The sequence below is a fragment of the Colias philodice genome, chromosome 13 (assembly GCF_061535455.1).
Source record: "Colias philodice isolate Cphi_HAF_F1 chromosome 13, ilColPhil1 Martin Lab GWU primary, whole genome shotgun sequence".
In the NCBI taxonomy this organism is placed as follows: Eukaryota; Metazoa; Arthropoda; class Insecta; order Lepidoptera; family Pieridae; genus Colias; species Colias philodice.
Window position 1 is genome coordinate 700,310 of NC_143098.1, and position 20,457 is coordinate 720,766.

Sequence of the window (20,457 nt, forward strand, 5' to 3'; positions counted from 1 at the left end):
TGGAAACAAAATGAAACATTGACGATTGAAGTAAGTCGATTCAGTCTTTCGTTCCATTTGTTCCTTGTTAAGCCTCTTGTGTTTGGAAATGTTTTCCGGGAGGTATTTTAACAACTACCTTATTTTGAGAACTCTCCGGAATCAACGGAAGATATTAATTATTATCTTTAGTTTGGATAGTTGATATTTCGGTGAAATGTTTCGCTATTTCCTGATTGATGGTATTTGTAGAATGGATATGTAAGTAATAAGAATATCAGTTGTTTTATTTTATCGGAATAAATATTTATGTTTCATTTTTGGGGCTTATTATATTCGATGTTATCGTATCATTGAAATAGCAAAAATAAGATTTAGTAGAACGAATGAGATGATGCAATGAATAATAAAGAACTATGTGACATTTTGTGAAGAGTTGCCATTTATTATTATTATTATTGAAACCAATCAATCTATTTTTAGAACCGTTACACTAAAAATCCTAATCTATCTTTTTAATAAGAATGGAGTCAATAGCCTGTGAAATGATAAAGACTATTATTAAAGGAGAAAGGTGATTTAATGGCAATGGCTAAGAAAGAAAATTACAAAGTACCTAATATTGAGGGGCCATAGAACCTTTATTTTCTACCCACGAGCTTTGATTCTCTTAACCCTAGAAGCCATTAAATGAACTTTATGTGTTTATTAAAGCTGTATTTTTAATAACTATTGCAAAAAAATAGTTAATTATCATAGAAATATAAGAAAACACAACGATTTTATTGTTATACGTCATTTTTACGTATGATTGGGCTTTATAGCCAATTCAATATGATTGGGCTTCTAGGGTTAATCCTTTGTGATAAAATCAGTCATGTTGCATTACTTACAATGTTTCTGAGTTAATTTAATGCCTTTAAGAATATATAAGTTGCAATGCCATGAAATAAGATGTTTGGGATTATCTGATATAATCTTATTCGTTTTATTTTGATTTAAGGCCGTGTACGCGGTCCGTGCGCTGTTTGGCTCAAATATGTGATTTTTCAAATCAGATTGTCCATCAACCACTTATCTTACAAACATATGAATTACTAATAATTTTAGGAAATTTTATTGTCTATGTAGTTAGTTAAGAGTTTTTTTCAATTAATACAGTATTTGTGAATACCATCAAGATAACTGAGCCGATGATTACTTGATTTCACTTTTAGTGTCATTTTCGAAGCTAAAAATATCTGAAATTGCTGACAGATCTAACACACAATTATTTTTAACTAACTGTAAAGATCCTTATTAAAATAGTTAGTTAAAAGATTTTTTTATTTTGGACTCCTAACTTACGAAATTAAAATCCGAACAATGTGAATTTTTTTAGAAATTATAGTCGACAAAATGATTATTTTCACCAAGATATTTGACTTTATTGAATATAATTTATACATATTTCAATAAAAGAATGTCTTACTTATAAGACAAAATTAAAAAAATCAACTAAGGTACCTCTATTATTTTTCTACAAATTTTTTTAAAGTACTATAAAACACTGCGCGCGACCCGATTAAAATCAGTCGGCAGCGAGCCTTTCCAGAGAGAGGACATGTTGCTCGGCGCTCTCCTGTGGACCTATGCTGTTCTTAGTAAAAGGATAGCGCAAGCCGCGATCTATCGTAATAGATCGCGGAGATTTTGACTTGCGTTAAATTGAATATGCGCTATTACGTAATTGAGTGACGGATATTAATGTTAAAAATATGATTCGAAAAATATGTTTAACTAACTTTCTGCCTTTGCATTTATTTTCCATATATTATTAAGTCTGTGTCATTTCCCAAGTATATAATATATATAAAATCAAACAATAAATTAATCAAAATCCGTTGACTGATAGGCGTAAAAGCAGATAGAAATAATTTGGAAAATCCAAAAGTGCACGCCTCATAATTTTTTTTTAATAAATATTTATTAATTATTATTTTTGTTTATTTAATAACAATTAAACCACATCGAATCAGACCCTGAAAAATGAAAGGGTTCTATTCCTGAGCATACTCAAGCGTAAGAGAAAAAAAAGACTCGATTAGTAAAGTATTTCGGTCGCTATCGTGTTAACAAGAATAAAACCGGCCAAGTGCGAGTCGGGCTCGCGCACAAAGGGTTCCGTAGCAGCAAATATAATAAATTACAGTTAAATCAACCTATCTCAAAAACTATAAGAGATACTTTGATCAAACCAAAAATCGTTGAAAGAGTTAATTAGCATGCATCACCTCTATTTTTTTTAGAATTTTATACCCCGTAGTTATAAAAATAGAGGGGGGGGGACATACTTTTTACGACTTTGAGAGCTGATATCTCAAAAACCGTTCACTTTAAGAAAAATGTTTTTTAGAAAACTTTATATCATTTTAAAAGACCTTTCCATTGATACCCCACACGGGTATGTACATCGAAAAAAAAAATTTCATCCCTCAGTTACATGTATGGGGGGCCCCACCCCCAATTCTTTTTTTTACTATTTAGTGTCATATTTTTGTAGCGGTTCATACAACACATATTCCCATCAGTTTCCGAGTAAATCGGCTGTGACAGACGGACAGACGGACAGACGGACAGACGGACATGACGAAACTATAAGGGTTCCGTTTTTGCCATTTTGGCTACGGAACCCTAAAAAGGATCCGCACATACAGACACACGGACGTCCAAGACAGAACTTTTTTAAACTGTTTTTTAACTAGTTTAAATAACAAAAATGACATCAAAAATATCATGAACGTTAAAAATAGTGTTTTTTCTTAATATGTGTGTGTATGTATTATCTTACAAGTGCAATGTATGATACATAAAGACATTTTAAGTTTGAAAAATCAGATGTTTTGCGCGAAGTGACAGTGCAGTAGTACCCACCTCAACGCTTCGCTTATGAGGCGTGCAATAGGTACTTTTGCATTAAAATCTTTTATTATAAGCTCATCTCGATTATTTGTAGATAAGTGGCAGTCCTTCAAACTCAATGTGAAACTCAAACATTTATTTATTCAACTAGACTTCAGAAGCGCTTTTCAATGATATTTCTTAGCAATTAGCTTTCTTCAGTTCGGAAAGTTTTTCCTAGATAGAAGAGCCAAGAATAAATTGTTCAGTTACAATTTGTAAAATAAATCTAAACTAATAATGATAAAGCTGAAGAGTTTGTTTGTTTGAACGCGCTAATCTCAGGAACTACTGGTCCGATTTGAAAAAATCTTTCGGTGTTAGATAGCCCATTTATCGAGAAAGGCTAAAGGTTATATATCATCACGCTGAGAGTAACAGGAGCGGAGCAATGCGGGTGAAACCGCGTGGCGCAGCTAGTAATTTCTATACTGCTCTTAGCTATGGAATTGTTTTTCTTTTATTGTTAGGGTTGCCTGGTAGACATCGCTACCGGTACCGGTACCTGGTACTGGTAGACAGCAAAAGCTAGCGAAACACTGAAAGTATCACCATACTTTCAGTGTTTCGCTAGCTTTTGCTGTTTTTTTGTTTATTTCATGTATGTTTTTAACGCAATACAAATAAGGGTAAATCAAACAACAGATTGAGATTTTATGGGCTATTTTACTTCAAAGTATGCCTTGTTCTTCCCACGTAGTTCTTTTGAAATATAACAAAGCTGTAAATGGAGTTTAAAAACGTTTTATATTGTCAACGTTAGACACGAGCACTGTAAAATAGCTAAGCCGGCTTATATTGAGTCGCCTAGAAGCACTTAGCGAAGATATAGGGTGCTCCAAAACGACTGGAATTTAATGAAATACAAGGCTCTGTTCTTAACTTATGGTGGTCTTTCTGTTCAGTCATGGATTTAATTAGCATTAAACAAACAATAAATAATACGATTTGGCCGTATAGATGTAAGTGCTGTATAGATGTAGTGCTCGTTTGTGTTTAGTTCTTTACAGGATTTGATAAATTTTATTGATATATTATAAACTTAATTAAATTCTGTGATTGTCATTGTTAACTTTAGATACATACACAATTAAGGGGATATAGAAATACAAGTTTCCTTTCATATACGAACCATATAGCTAAACAAAACTCTATAACTACTAGTTTATATTTTGTCAGTTTTTGTTAAATAATTTATTCACAAAAATCATCAATATTGAATTATCAAACGGTTGAACCGTAATTAAGTCAAGAATTAGTTTAATGTAATGGTGAATGCTTCTGCCCTTCTCTTCACAATAGACGAGGAAAATACGATTTTTCTTTAGAAATTTTCAAGTATAAAATAAGTAAATTCTAACCAACATAACAATAGCTGCATTATTTCTTTGAATAGTACTTGTTGGTACTTTTTCTGCACAAACTTTAACTAAAATATTTAGCACTAGCGGTCCGGCCCGGCTTCGCCCGTGGTACCTACATGTTTTATAGCCTATGTTGCTCAGTGAAGATGTAGCTTTCTAATGGTGAAATAATTTTTGAAATCGGTCCAGTATTTTATGCGTGAAAACCATACATAATTACAAACCTTTCCTCTTTATAATATTATATTATTATCAGCATTAAAAAAGTCTACGAGAGCACTTGCGAAACATGTGTAATATTATTATGAAAAATTTATTATCTACAACTTTAATAACTCTCCGAACTAGTTAACAAAATGGACATGACGAGTCATAAAATAAATTCTAATATCGCTTAGTGGATGACCGTTTATCGCGTCTATAATCTATATCCATCCATAATATAGAGCTTTTAATTTACTTACGGTATGAACTACAAGACAGAAAGAAAGTACTTATTTATTTTATTCAAGTTTTTTATTTTATACGGCTAAGGAATGGAACTCTCTCCCTAGCTCCATATTTCCCGCACAATACAATCTGGACCTTTTCAAATCGAGGGTGAACAGGCTTCTTCTAGGCAGACGTGCATCCAAGTAGACCACATCGCCGCTACCCATCAGGTGGGATCGTGGTCAAACGTCTGCCTATTCATTATAAAAAAAAAGTGAATAAATGTCTTGGTAAACACCGAATTGGAATTTTCAGTTAACTGGAATTAACCAGCTTAACTGTATTGAATCGTTTAGAAAAAAAGGATACTGATATCGTTGTAAATGAAGCATATATCCTACTAATATTATAAAGAAAGTTTGTGAGGATGTGTGTGTGTTTGTTACTCTTTCACGCAAATACTACTGAACCGATTACAATGAAATTTAGCACACATATAGAGAGTAACTTGGATTAATACATAGGATAGGTTTTATCCCGGAAATCCCACGGGAACGGGAATTATGCGGGTTTAACTTTGAAAACGCGGGCGAAGCCGCGGGCGGAAATCTAATCTATACTAATATCTATACTAATATTATAAAGCTGAAGAGTTTGTTTGTTTGAACGCGCTAATCTCGGGAACTACTGGTCCGATTTGAAAAATTCTTTCGGTGTTAAATAGCTCATTTATCGAGAAAGGCTATAGGCTATATACCATCACGCTACGACCAACAGGAGAGGAGCCACGGGGGTGAAACCGCGCGGAGCGGCTAGTCTATCATAAAATAAAAAAGATAGACGCATCATTGCACCAAACTTGGCAATATTAATAAACTAAAAGTCACGTTCGACCGTACCTTCGGCTTTTATCGAAGGCAACTTTCCCTCAGAAGCGTTGCTAAAAGCTATTAGTTGACGCAACATGACGTGAGAAAGGTCGCACGTTGTACATTTGGGATAATAGGTCAGCCTCGGTCTAGGGCTGGCCATGTGATTAGATTGACAAATTGTTACGAGGAATTTGCATAAATTCAGATTAGAAGGGATGCCTGGGTAACGAATTGTGGAATACTAATACGGTTAATTGTTCAAAAAGGTAAGGATCGTTGCGTTTAAGATATTTAATACCTTTAATACATAAGCGATGACAATACGTACGTACCTGTTAGATGTTATAAATGTTAAAATTGCAGTTTATCGGATATGGATAAAATGTTGTATTGGATGTTTCATATAAGCCAATAATATCAGCTTAATGTGACAAAGGATTAAACTCGTCCGAAGGTTACATAAACCAAGCTTCAAACAAGCCACATTTTAATAACTAACTTTTAATGAAATTGTAAATCTTAGCTTCACTTTCCGTAACTAAAAACTAGAATCCATAGTATGAAATACTTATCAATGCAAGTAATAATTAATTAATTATGTAATTTTAATTAAGTATTGTATTCTGTGTCAATTGTGTTTGTTATTATTGTGGAGTCAAATAAATGATCTTTCTTTCTTTCTTTAAGTAAAATTATATTTCATCAATTCATGTGTTCAAAAAATAGACATAAATATCACAAACTTTCATTCACCTACCCTAACATTGCAGCTGTCGTCACGTCGAGCGGACCCGCGCGTGACAGCGATGCATTCAATACGTGACAAGGTCACGTGTCACGCTCACACTTACTTTTATTGCCGTGTTTATTGATGTAGAATAAAATTCGCGACACGACTGTAAAAGCATATTTTTAGTATTTATGGACTTTTCATGTAAAGTTGATTTCGAATCATATGGGTTTGGGATCCATAAATGCACACCTGCAAACGTAAAGGGCTTTTTATTTTTATAAAATATTCAGCAAATATCGTACGCGGTAATAAAATTAATATTCTATGGGAAATAAACGATGTAAAGTTTCTCCTTCATGACCCCATAAAATACACACGTGATTTTATTGGGTAAAAATATTGGGTGGAAAAAATTTACGGTGCTTTATATAATATAAAATAATTTCCTATAGAAAGCCATTACATATAATAAAACTTATAACACAAAATAAAAGAATGTTGACGGTAAATGAATAAAATATTTCAAACATAAAAGTGTCGATACTTTTTTAAATGCAGTTTCATGTAAATTCTATACGTGACAAAAATAACGTGACAAACGTGATTGCGATTAACTTCTGGATTACAAGGCCTGCGGACTATAGGCCGTGACATTTTAGCGTTATTTATACGTAATTAATTTTTCATAATAATAATATATTACATCAACAGTGTACGTTAATGAATCTCTTACTAGGAAAATGAAATGCAACGTACTTTTAATTAATGATTAATTAAGAAACTTCTGTTAGGTATAATAAAGCTTGAACTCATTTTGTAAAAAAATGATTTTGTAATAAAAAAAAAAATGTATGCGTGTACTAGAGTACACACGTAAGAAGTGAAACTTATTTATGACCTTAAAAATGTCACGAGTATGGCGTAACGCAAAAATATCACGCGTACGGCGTAACGCAAAAATGTAACGCGTACGGCGTAACGCAAAAATGTTACACTAAATTTTTGTCCAACCCCGATAAAGAAGTTTCACTTCAATAAAATACTTCTTACATAAACATTCTTCCGAGAATGTCGATAAATTGATTTTTGTGAACTTCATAAAATTATATTCAAGGAAAAAATCATGCAACCACTTGTTTTTCATAAACGATGCTCTGCTTATACTACCACGGTAATTCTTTTTTACGACATATCATTTACAATACCCCAAATCCTTTTAGCACTTTATAAAATGCATTGGAATTGTCCCTAAATCTGTCACGTATAAGCTGTATTTATCGTAGCAAGCGTGTCGAGTGTCACGTCGCTGTCCCGCGTCCCTCTTTCGTGTCCGCAATAATCGCAATTTTATCACTAAGTTGTCTTGTTTTAGTGATAAAATTCCGTACTGAACGGAACTGTTCCGTAATCGTTCCGAACGAAATTGCATTCTTGTGACGATTCAATTTAAACCCTTATAAGGATGTGTAGAATAGTTAGAACATAACTTAGCGAAGTAACGAGAAAATAGTATGTAGTTGTGTAGCAATATTTGTGTATGAGCACGAATTAAGTAAATCATAAACTGATTAAATGTCGGGCTTTTCTTAAGTATTGTATCTTTACGTTCGTCGTACGTATACGTGAATAGTTTTTTATGTACCTCGGTTTTATTTGAATAAGTGTCGTACTTAGTTATTATGTTTCGGTTCATTGTTTGCAAAATTTTAATTCTTTTGATAGATTTTAAAGTTACTATCTCTCTGTGTATCATTTATTTGTAATCTATGTGATTGCACAACGAAAATATAAGTAATTGTATGGAGTAAAGAATGGTCTTTAAATGGGTATCAATTTATTATAAAATTAACCGGTATGAGTTAGGGATGTTTTTCCAGAGAAATAAATTTTAAAATTGGCTGCACTCGGCAGAGATCTTGGCAAACAAACAGAGACCATTGTTGTGATAGATCGATTTATGGTAAGAGTATAACAGATATGAAAAATATCCTATATTTTAAATTTTATTTTTAAATCGTGCTGTAATTGCATATTTAAATTTTCTTCATTTTGAAATGTGTAAAATTTACAAGTTTCATTTCTTGCTTTTCTTTATAATTAAGTGCGCCAGGAGTTCTATAAAAATGATTTGTAAATTTTAAATATACGTCTTACGTGTTATGTAAGTTTTACCATAAAATTGTTTTATCTTTTTGTTTAAGACCTATAATGCCTATGTTCATAACTATTAAATACTAGGGCGAAGTTATGAACGGGTAATAAGTAAAATTAATGTAAATTGAATTGCCGTTCCAAGTTTCCAACAATTTGTGTCTTTAATTTTTTCTTTTTATATTGTGGTACTCAAAAGTTGTCTGTTAATATAACCTGAGAAATAACAGATGAAATTATTATTAAGTTAACCTTTACATTTCAAACAGCATTCAAAATTATTAACTACTATTGGTTTGAAAGAAAAAAAACGGTTTCAAATATACTCGTAATATGCCTGCTTTCTTATGTAAAAAATTAGCATTTGTACCTAATCTACTTAGCAATATATCACGGACATGGGCGTAGCTAGCCATGGGCACAGGGTGGGGCAAAAAAAAACCGGCCAAGTGCGAGTCGGAGTCGCGCACCGAGGGCTCCGAACAGACCTACTTTTTATTATGTTGTAACTCTAAAATGTATGTTTTAGCAATTTTTCCTTTATCTGTGCTATAAGACATTGCTTTTAACCAAATTTCAAGACTCTGTGTTCACGGGAAGTAGGTACAATGTAGGTTTTGATTCCCTTGCGAATGTCGAAATTTGCGATAATTTTCAGCATAAAATGACTGTATCTTTTGATTGCGTTAGCTTATAAGTTTGATTTTTTCACAGTTTTAAATGACCGTAGTAGTTAGACTAGAGTAGATAATTTTTGAAACAAAAAAAAAAATCGCAGTCGGATGAAACCCATTAGAAAAGGAGGGGAATATGATAAAAATGTAAGGAAAAATAAATTACGGTCAATCCGAGTTCGGGAAGCGGGAGGGGGGAGCTTTTAAGAGAAAAAAAATGGTTTCTCTCGATTTCCGACAAAACTACAAGTCCTATAGAAAAAAGTTCAATGGCAAAGTTGTAGGTAATTAAAAGTTCTACAACTTTTGTATTCACAATTTTTTCACATAACCTTAAAATTTAGGTGAAAAATTAAAAAAAAAAAAACAAGTTTTTGGTCTTTTATTTTTATCTACTTCAAAATTAATTTTTTTTCTACGAAATTTGTTGGAAACTTACTTTATTATGTCCCAAATACACTGTAATTTATTTGATTGAAAATATTTATTTTTCGCCTTATTTTGAATTAATACCAAAAAAACAACCTAATTTTCAATCGAAAAGTCACCCGTCAAAATATCAGCTTTTTTCAAAAACTTGGGGTGCCTTTTATTCATTGAAATCTCTACTTTCATATGGTGTAAAAAAAATAAACACCACCATAGTAAATGTTCTCAGAAAATGCATACAAACAGTGTGAAAATTAGCTTTTACTAAATCAGGCACACTTCTCGAACTACCTGAAATGGTTTTTATCGACATCATTTTGCTTTTGAATATGCTGTAAAATATTAAACTTAGAACAGATAATTATTTTTCTTTTGAAATATTACCGAAAAGCCGATACAAGAGAAGATATAGAGTTCAAGATGTGTGCCTGATCTAGTAAAAGCTCATTATTAGACTGTTTGTATGCATTTCCTGAGAACATTTACTATAGTGGTGTTTATTTTTTTTTACACCATATGAAAGTAGAGATTTCAATGAATAAAAGGCACCCCAAGTTTTTGAAAAAAGCTGATATTTTGACGGGTGACTTTTCGATTGAAAATTAGGTTGTTTTTTTGGTATCAATTCAAAATAAGGCGAAAAAATAAATATTTTTAATCAAATAAATAACAGTGTATTTGGGACATAAAAAAGTAAGTTTCGAAGAAAAAAAATAAATTTTGAAGTAGATAAAAATAAAAGACCAAAAACTTGGTTTTTTCAATTTTTCACCTAAATTTTGAGGTTATGTGAAAAAATTGTGAATACAAAAGTTGTAGAACTTTTAATTACCTACAACTTTGCGATTGAACTTTTTTCTATAGGACTTGTAGTTTTGTCGGAAATCAGGAGAAACCCATTGAGATAATATTACTATACGTATGGAGGAGACACCACGAACAAAATCTGTGCGCCATTTTTTTGCTCTAACTAAGTTTTAAAAATTATTATCTAGTTAGGTTCTTACCGATGAAAGTACCTTTGCACATTTCCGTATTATTTGTATTATTTGTGCAATATCGTAACACACACGAAGACATATTTGATGCGTTTCACTTTAAAACCATTAAAAAAAACCGCTCAACATACGTCATGTGGCGTATGTTGAGCGGAACATAAGTGATGTAGGCGGTGTCGTCTCCATATATATATCTCAATGGAGAAACCATTTTTTTCTCTTAAAAGCTCCCCCCTCCCACTTCCCGAACTCGGATTGACCGTAATTTATTTTTCCTTGTATTTTCATCATATCCTTTTCTAATGGGTTTCATCCGACTGCGAATTTTTTTATCTTTTCATTATTATTAAAGGCTTCTACCCCAGTCTATAGACTTGAGTATTCAATATAAATTTTAGCTTGATAACTCCACGCGTTCCTGAGAAAAAGTGTGTTGACAGACAAACCGACAGGCAGACTTTGTTGTCCGTCTGTCTGTCTGTCTAAAAATACCTTTTTTTCAAGAACGCGTGGCGGTATCAAGCTGCAGTAATAATGAATAAATCAAAACAAACAAAAGATAACACCTGGATCTGTCAGCATTTTGTGCTTTCATGGTCAGTAACTTATCCTAAAACAAAAGTGAAATTGGATGGGTAATTTAGTGCGAATTTGGCTAAATAAAAACAGCTTTGAATGGGGTAACAGTGATACACTACTTTTTCTGGCACCAAAAGTGGTTTAAATCATGTAACATAGAAGCGCAAGCTTTTTGTTTAGATCGCATTTTTTTGTGTCGACTGACAACTTTCGAGTGAGAATTTTTTAACAGATTAATTAAGTTTTGTTGTCAGTACCTAGATAATTAAGTTTTTTAGATTTGGTTAGGTACCTTCCAGGTCAGAGCCAGGGTGGGGCAAGTGCCCCACCCTGCCCCACCGTGGCTACGCCCATGATCACGGATCATATATTTCTATATGATAGAGCAATAAAAAGTTATCGACAGCTCTTCTGCGAAGTGATAAAATATACAAGCGAGTCACAAGCGCTGAACGAGTACCTATATTGTGATAATAAAATGTTCCAAGAATTCGTCTCGTATCAGAGATCCAGTTCATTACAGAAAGATGCAATTTTTCTCTTGAAACTAGGGTTCAAGTTCAGTGCTATAAGGTGCTATAGTATTGTAATTGTTTATATTACCTGTGGAATTTTTATTTTGTGAATAGGGTGGTTAAAATAACTTTTATTGTGAAATTCAGGTTTGGATTGATGCAAAAATGATTTCGATTAGAGGTCTTAGTTATATGAATTAAAACTGTATGATAATTTCTGGTTTCGTATTATAAAATTACATTCAAACATAGTTTACAATTGTTTACAAACCTTCTCGAATTAACGGAAAACAATCTTTTTCACAGCATATAAATATTATGCGTATCGTTACATACGTAGCCATAATATATTATATTCTCAAATTCACATAACATACCGTCGCACTTCCGTACGTGTTTGTTAAGATATGTTATTAAATTTACAATATTTTTTCTTTCTCTCGCTTCCAACGAATTGGATCACGTTCACACTGAGGGACTATAGTCTATACCCACATAAAAAGTGGCATATAAAGCCATATTTTTAGTATGATGTCGCGATACGAAAGATGTATCAATTATTATAATATCTCTTTTTTGCACTCCTCAAGATTTCAATTCCTTCTAAGATCTTCAAAACATGCACAAATAAGTGATGTAGTTGTGGCGATTAAATACTTGTGTCACTTTTAAAGGAAAATATGCTATACGTCTTATTAATTGTTATAGCCTATGACAGAATAAATTTTATGAAGTTTTCTCAACAGTAATGATTCCAATATTCCAAATCAAGTTCTATTTTTTTAACCTATTATTAGTGTCCATTAATTTTAAGTACACTAAAAGATAGATATTATTCAAGTCACATAATAATAGTCAAATAAAAACTACAACTTTCGCAATCTTGATATACTTTAAACGACACAAAGGACAATATCCAACAAAAAGATGAATCGAAATAATGAATAAATTGTGGACGAAAATGCCATTTTTCCTCAAAGAGCAATAAGTAATTGGGACCGAATCTGGCTATCAAGTCATAAATTGGCTGGTTTTGTTATTTAAATCGCGTCCCAAAGGTTTTTCTACGTGATTTAACTTCGGGAGAAGATAAATTCACTATTAAAATGGAGCTAATGTCTGTAGGATGGGAATATCGACAGACAATTTTTATCGCGAGCCACTTTGAAGGCGATCATTTGAATTCTGCTTCCCGCGAGATGAGATACTTCGGAATTAATTAGCTTCAATATGACGAAGGGACTATTTGCGTAATACTACCTCCACGCCCGGGGGGACTTGAGTTTCTAAGGGACGTTCAATTTCAAAAGTATCTGTTATATTTAGGGACCAAGTAGCGTTGATCTCATTAACTAAAAGTAATTATGAAACCTTTTAAGCTAGAATTCATTTGTATTCTAGATGTTTGTAAATGGCGATTAATAATGATGTTAATTGAAATTTTGTAGTTACATAGCTCAAGAAATTTGTAAAGATTTACAGTTTATAATCGTGATAGAGACTAAAGAAAAACTAATTAAAATAAATGTAAAGTATTCTTAGATTGAAGTCGATCGTTAAAATCGTCTGTTGTGAACCCATTTATAGTATGTATCTACCTATGCAGAAATCGTAGGTAGACAATTAATAATAAGGCATGTTGTATGTAATAATAAAAATCTCCAATAAAGTAATCGACGGTCTCCAATATTAATATAAAAATTGCCAGGAAAAAAGTGAATATGTAATCTGAAAAACAATATAAAAGAGACGGATAGAATATTCATTTTCAAGCTATACCTTAACTGTATATTGAAACAGACTTCATAGGTAGGTAGTTCAGTTCAATTTTCACATAAAATGTTACGTTCTTTGTAACATAAAACGTTAGACAATGCTTTTCCTTTAATGCACTGATAAAGTTAGTGCAAGTAAGTTAATAAGCGTAAAATGGCAGAGAAATCCGATCTCACAAGCTGTAAAATCAATTGATAGGATTTCTTATTAGCTACACATTCTTCGTTATTAACTGTGTAATAAGGTAATATCTAGTAGTTTTAATTTATAAACGACTGTATATTCTATGTGATATTGAAAATATATTTTATTTAAAGAAAGTTTTCAGCTGAGGTTCATATCTCCTCATGGAGATGTAATTTACTTAAAATGGAAACAATTAATAATTATTATTATATTTCTCCGATTTTATATTTTATAGTAAGTAAGTGTTTATCATTTCCATCACTTTTATAAAGCTTTAGTAAATAAATTTCTAAAACACTAAAACAACAGACTCGTGAGAAATTTGATGGCCTGTAAGATCCCGTTAATTTATATTGTTGTTGACAACTTGAACAAAGTAAACAGAACACCAATTTGCAGTGAAAATTTCGTTGAAATATTGAAGCTCTGAAAGCGGTTTCATAGCGGGAACTGGCTTGGAGAAATGGTATTACGGTAGTTCAATTAAAAAAAATCTCTTCAAATTCATTCGACCACGCGGTTGATGAGAGAAATACCCGTATATTGCACAGGTGAAAGCGTTTAGTGCTTTTTAGAGCTTATCGTTCATATTGGTTCATATTTGGCGGAAAATAATTATCCAGTAGGTACATTTGAAAACTTGAAAGCCGTCTAAATGGTTGTTATAAGGTTGTAATTTACCGGCTAGGATGTAACAAAAATTGAAAATCGAGCGATGTTCTAATAATGGTCCTTACCTAAGGTCCTTACGCATAAGCTTGCGCATGACCTTATTGGATTGTTTATCTTTAATACGATTGATTTTTATTTATTTATTTATTTAATACAATAACACAATTCATTATACATTAAATTTAACTGGCGCAAACATCATCTCTATTACATTAAATATATATATTTATATTATTATATTTAAATCGGTGTAAAGAATTTAACATTGTAAGTAATAAAGCTTTCCTGTTTATTCATTGTGCTTTCAAAAATATATTTGACGCTAAAGTATGGGATAAGTGGGACTTATTCTGACTGAGTGTGAGATTGTATGTGACCGCTGAATTGTCCATCACAAGACTAAAGGACCTTTGAAAGCTTTTATATAAATCTCTAAGTCTATATCATTGTTGTTAAATACCTATTTTATTATACAGGGTGTCACACTATTGGTATACTAAGCGCGAAGGGACTTGTAGTTTTGCATGCACTGATCACGTAAAAAATACTTAAACAACAAAATTACATCAAAAAATGTTTGCTAATTTTTTCCTGAAAATCCATGTTTTCTTCTCTAGCTTCGCGCAGCCGGCATATACCGCTTCACTAATGTGAGCATTTTGTCTATGAAAACATAATCTTAAACGATAGGTCACGTGCTCGTAGCAAGACTGGGCGGGTTGCTTGTTATAGGTGTACACATAGAGTTTAAAGAACTCATCTATTTGAAAAAAAACTGCGTCTGGAATTTTATAAGTATTTTTTACGTGCTCAGCGTATGCAAAACTATAACCTCCTTGCAGCTTAGTATACCAACAGTGGGACACCCTGTATAGTTGTAATTGTATTTTATAAGTAGGTCAAAAGAAATTTAATACTGATTATAAGGTGGGAAAAGGGTTTTCTTTTTATTCGTTTATCAAAGTGGAAAATAGATTGAATATTGGGAGAACGTAAATTAACTTTCTTTGATGACTTGTTAACTTATTATTTGCAAAATGGTAACGTATAGTAAAGTAGTGTTTATTATTAAGTATCTAATTAGTACACTATAAGTACACCGTTTTATAGTTAGCTGTTAGCCTTAAATTATTACGTGTGAAGTAGGACAATTTTTCGTAATAAGCTTTCTGCAGCCCAAGCTAATCACGTGTCTTGCTACTCGAGTACATTTAACTTTTAATAAAAAATAATACCCATAAATGAAATAATTAAAGTTTATTACGCTAGATATTCGCCGTTAGAACTAACTTTAGGCACCGGCCGCGGCGCTGCAAGTGCTGTTGACTGACTGCTTAAGAATTAGCTGTAAGTACCACTGACCTGATAGCATATGCAAAAGCCATAACAGCATCAGAGACGAACTGCAGCTGCCGTTCAAACTCCGTGTTGTTGGCAGTGAGTCGCTCGCCGCCGGAGCAGCGTCGTGCGAGGTGACCGTTGTACGGCGTGCGGGGAGCACCCCCGTGGCGGCATTGGAAGTGTTGCTCCCAGAACTCTGGTGGATTTTATATGGATGGTAGGTTTTTGGCAGTTTGGAAGATTTGTAGCTTGATCCAGAAACTTTGCGCAGGTATTGCCTCGCTAGACTAATGATAAATAGGCATAATATATACCGCGGACTGGAAGTTATATCTTTGACAATCTGTTAAAGGATTCTATAAGATCAATTAAGTTTTTAACAAAATAATATACAGAGTAGTACGGGATTTAATCCATTGAGCCCCGAACGGCCCGATCGGTCCACGACACAATAGATTTTCTGATTCCGGGGCCTGAGTTATTAAGTAATATTTTCCTATCTAATTGATTAAATATTGCTGTTATTTTGTTCAAGTACATAATACATCATATTTTGATTGTAATCGAATACGAAAAAGGGTAGTAAAGACAAATAAACAAAACAGCAATAACATCTCTCCACGTTCTCTTATATTGTAGGTATATGGATTCGATGGCATATTTTCAGTTCTACGAAACAAATCAATTAAAGTAGCGTCGAAATATCATATATTCGATAGCATCCCTATAGTAGCATGCTTTCTACGAAAAATACAATACACTACCGCCAAAGGATTGAAAACAATCCTAAAAGGCAATTAATAAAAGTAACAGAATGATAATATTTCACTCCCTCCATGATTTATTTGAGTTAAACATTACAGAAGAAGATTTAATTATAATGTTTTGAGCAACTGTGAAATCTAAGAACAAGGGAAATCTCTAATTGCAAAAATGTAATTGAAATTGAAATATCTTCAGTAGTTGTTGTGTTTTTTACTTACGAAAATGCAAAAGTGCAGAACAAAAGAGCACAAGTGATTTTTATGTATGATTAATGTTATGTAGGTACATTTATGTATCTAAAATATATTTTAGGAAAAGAGTAACAGCATCGAATGCCAATTACAGTAAGACGCGTACCTATTTATTTAAAAAAAAAATTACCTATGTAACTGTTACAAATAAATCAAACTAACATAGTTACAACACTATTAAAATGAGCTCACCAACAAACCACGGATTTCTCCTGTTATTCTTCACATTCAATCCCAAGAAGTACTCCGTGAAGCCCATCACGTCATTCGCCTGTGGTTGGACACTGATGGTACCCTCTACGGCCCTCTCGTTCCCGTCAGACACCAGGGCCCTGGCGCTCCAGCCGTCGGACCCTACCCAGCTGAAGGAGTGGGTAGCGTTGGCCCTTTCAACTGCCCGCATCACGCCAGCCACTTCTTGGTCAGAGCCGAATATTATTGCACCTTTGGGAAAGTAAACATAATATATAAGATTGTAAAAGAGTAGGGAGCTAGTCAAAATAATAGTTAGATAGTAAAAGTATTTTAACATTAATATTAATGTATTAGTATAAACAACGAATACATTTCAAAATTAAAATTGTTAATTCAGTAACAATGTACACAGTTTTTCCAGTTATTGAGTCAACATGTTAAGCATGAAAATACTTGAAATACATCTCGCTGTTCTTTAGACGTAACATGATTTTTGTTACACTATAATCTTTCTTATATATAAAAATGAATCGCAAAATGTGTTGGTAAGCGCATAACTCGAGAACGGCTGAACCGATTTCGATAATTCTTTTTTTATTATATTCCTTGAAGTACGAGGATGGTTCTTATGTAGAGAAAACGTAAAAATGTACCACGGGCGAAGCCGGAGCGGACCGCTAGTATGGCATAATTTTGATAACGTCCTATGAGAGTTAACTGTTCAATAATATTGTCCCCAACATTAGTGATGAATTCAGTTAAAAGTTTATTTTTAGACCATTATTCAATGTAGATTGATTAAAACCAGTTTCTAGAAATCCAGCAAAATTGACGATTTAAGCTCATTCAAATTAGTTGAAAACTACTTTGCTCAGTAAATTCCTCTGAATCGGTAACTTTTATGAATCTATCACCGGTCCCAAGATTGATCACACTGAGAACTGTCAGGAAATTCATGTTTTGTCTTCAATAAATTGGTATATGTTTTTACGGGTTTCCTTACAACATTATATTTATTTGCGCTTCGAAATTTCAATCATTTAATTTTCTAGTTGAATTAAATCCTTGGTAGGCAAGAAAACAGATGACTAACACTTAAATATATTTCAAATTAGTTCAATTTAAAAATGTGCTTCAACAAGAACCGCTTATAAATTGCCTACCATTAAAATACTGAGAAATGACACCATACAAAAATGACAATAGCCCTCTAAGTACACGGTTCGAACAAAAGAAGTGCTGCGGGGGCAAAATTGTGAGCCGCGGAAAGATTATGGACCATCTATATTTGCAGCTCAAAAGGATTTAAAGTTTTAATGCCGCAACTTTTAATGGATCCCTTTCAAAGAGGAATTCCCAGATAGCCGCTGAATTAAAGTCACTGGTTTGTTGACAATCGGAACTTGTTTGAAATGACGTACTCCCTGACTCCTTTAGTCGTCTCCCTGGAAAGTCTTATGCATATAACTTTGTTAAATGGCATGACGCGGTTCTTTTGTCAGACTTTCTGCATTAGTATAAAATATAGAAATACGCTTGTGATATTTGATAAATAAATATTCTAATGATGAAGGAGGGTAAGCGAGTCAAGATTTGTGAGGCGAGTAAACGGACAGATAAATTTACTCCTTGAAAATTTTTAATGATAGGTAGTTTCTTTCAGGGCTCAAATGCTTTTATCTGCTAACGTTTTCAATCGACTGTATCTGATCTACTTTTCAGAGATGTAGTTCTTTGTTGAGATAAATTATTATTCATCACTAATTTATGGATAAACAACAAACGTATTCATATCATTTCATGTAGATAAGCTTTTGCTGAGACAAAAATGAACAGGATTTAAAACTGTGAACTGAATATTTCTCCATTCTCCAGCCTTGCTAGACATTCTCTTTAAGCTTATTACAGAAAAATAATAAACCAAAAATATTCTTCAGAGCCCTTTCGATGTAAACTTACAGAGCGTGTTTTACCTGGCACGTTTAAAGCAAGATCTTTGTTACATTCTTAAACCCCTTTGTTGCTTTGGATAAACGTGGACGTTGGAAAATTTGCTTTTCCTTGTAAAATGCTTTCGTGGTTTTGAGGCTCTTTACTATAAGCGCGATGTAAGTTCAGAAAATTGTGTAAATTGATTAAAATATTTTGAGGAACCTGAATTTGGTAAATGGTAAAACTATGAATCAAAAGTACTTCCAGAAGAAGTTTAATTTAATAAATAAATGTTTGAGTTTGAACAGATTAATATATTGCTGAGTAACTATCGTGTTTCTTGTGGATTCTTTTCAGATGAAGAGACCTTCTGCATCGGTGGTACCTAGTTTAAAAACTATTAGGAAACACTTCTAAAAGCACGATTCAAGTGCATGAAACCATTTTTTTCGTTTGAGTTTGAGTTTCAACTCTGGATCAATAGCTGGTAGGCTTTATAGCAAAATGAAAAAGCTTTTTTGAAACCGTCACATCTGTCTTTTGATACATCCGTCCACCTGTGTGTTTTAGCTCAATTTCATAACTTCGAGAATTTTGCGAGTAAACGAATAAAATGGGAAGGAATTTCTTGGGGTTTAATTTTCAATTGGAGTAATATCTATACGTACAAAAATATATGAAATTATTAATCTTGTTAGTTATGCACATTGCATATGATTCATGTAATAAAAAATAAAAAACTAGGTGATTAAAAACTTTTCCAATATCTTGTGATTGCTTTTATAATATCCTCATTTATACTAACACATTCGAATAATTTTCAATCAATTCATGATTTTAACTATTACAAGTAGGTACAATAATAAGCTACATAGCTTAATTTATAAAATTCACGTATTTAACCTATTAACAGATACAATATTTTATAAACTACTAGCTTTCCGCCCGCGGCTTCGCCCGCGTTTTCAAAGAAATACCCGTTCCCGTAGGATTTCCGGGATAAAACCTATCCTATGTCCTTTCTCGGGTATCAAAATATCTCTATACCAAATTTCATGCAAATTGGTTCAGTAGTTAAGGCGTGATTGAGTAACAGACAGACAGACAGACAGAGTTACTTTCGCATTTATAATATTAGTATGGATTTAACCAAAAGTTCATTCACCTCTCTAAAAACACAGCTTACACAGCACTCGATTATAATTAAAACTGTCATTCATCAAAAGTTTTCCCGCGAAGCGCTCGCGACAAGTTCTGAATAAATGATGCTACAAGGTGTAATTTTCGTCGTGTTAAAATAAGCCCTTTCTATAATAGCATAAACTTTTGATACAACAACTTAATGAAATTTTAAAAATAACTTATGTAAATCATTTATGGATTACTTACAATATTGTATAGATTCAGATAAGTGCAAGCCGAAATTTTAACGCTTACAATTTCAACCGACTTCAAAAAAGGAGGTTTTCAATTTCACTGTATATTTTTTTATTTCAGCTAACTTTCGACTTGTGGAACCGATTTTGTTAATTATTTTTTTAGCAATTGAGCCTTCCTATTTGAATTTTCTCCAGTTTTAAGCATTTGAAGTTCGTTTATTTTGTTGTTAAAAAAATTAAGTATATGTAATAGAACAAGACACATTGCGTACATTGGCATGATAAGTAAGTAAG

At 32.7% G+C, this 20,457-nt stretch overlaps 1 protein-coding gene across 1 annotated transcript in view; it reads right to left on the reverse strand.

The window, feature by feature from the left end:
• The window catches only part of LOC149483161 (metabotropic glutamate receptor 2-like), a 77,833-nt gene that overhangs the window by 30,207 nt on the left and 27,169 nt on the right, over positions 1 to 20,457 (reverse strand). The window contains exons 6-7 of the mRNA XM_089702196.1: positions 16,850 to 17,101; positions 15,663 to 15,837 (exon numbers count right to left, since the gene is read on the reverse strand). Of these exons, the coding sequence (XP_089558322.1) occupies positions 15,663 to 15,837; positions 16,850 to 17,101 (427 nt within the window). The remainder of the gene's footprint in view (positions 1 to 15,662; positions 15,838 to 16,849; positions 17,102 to 20,457) is intronic.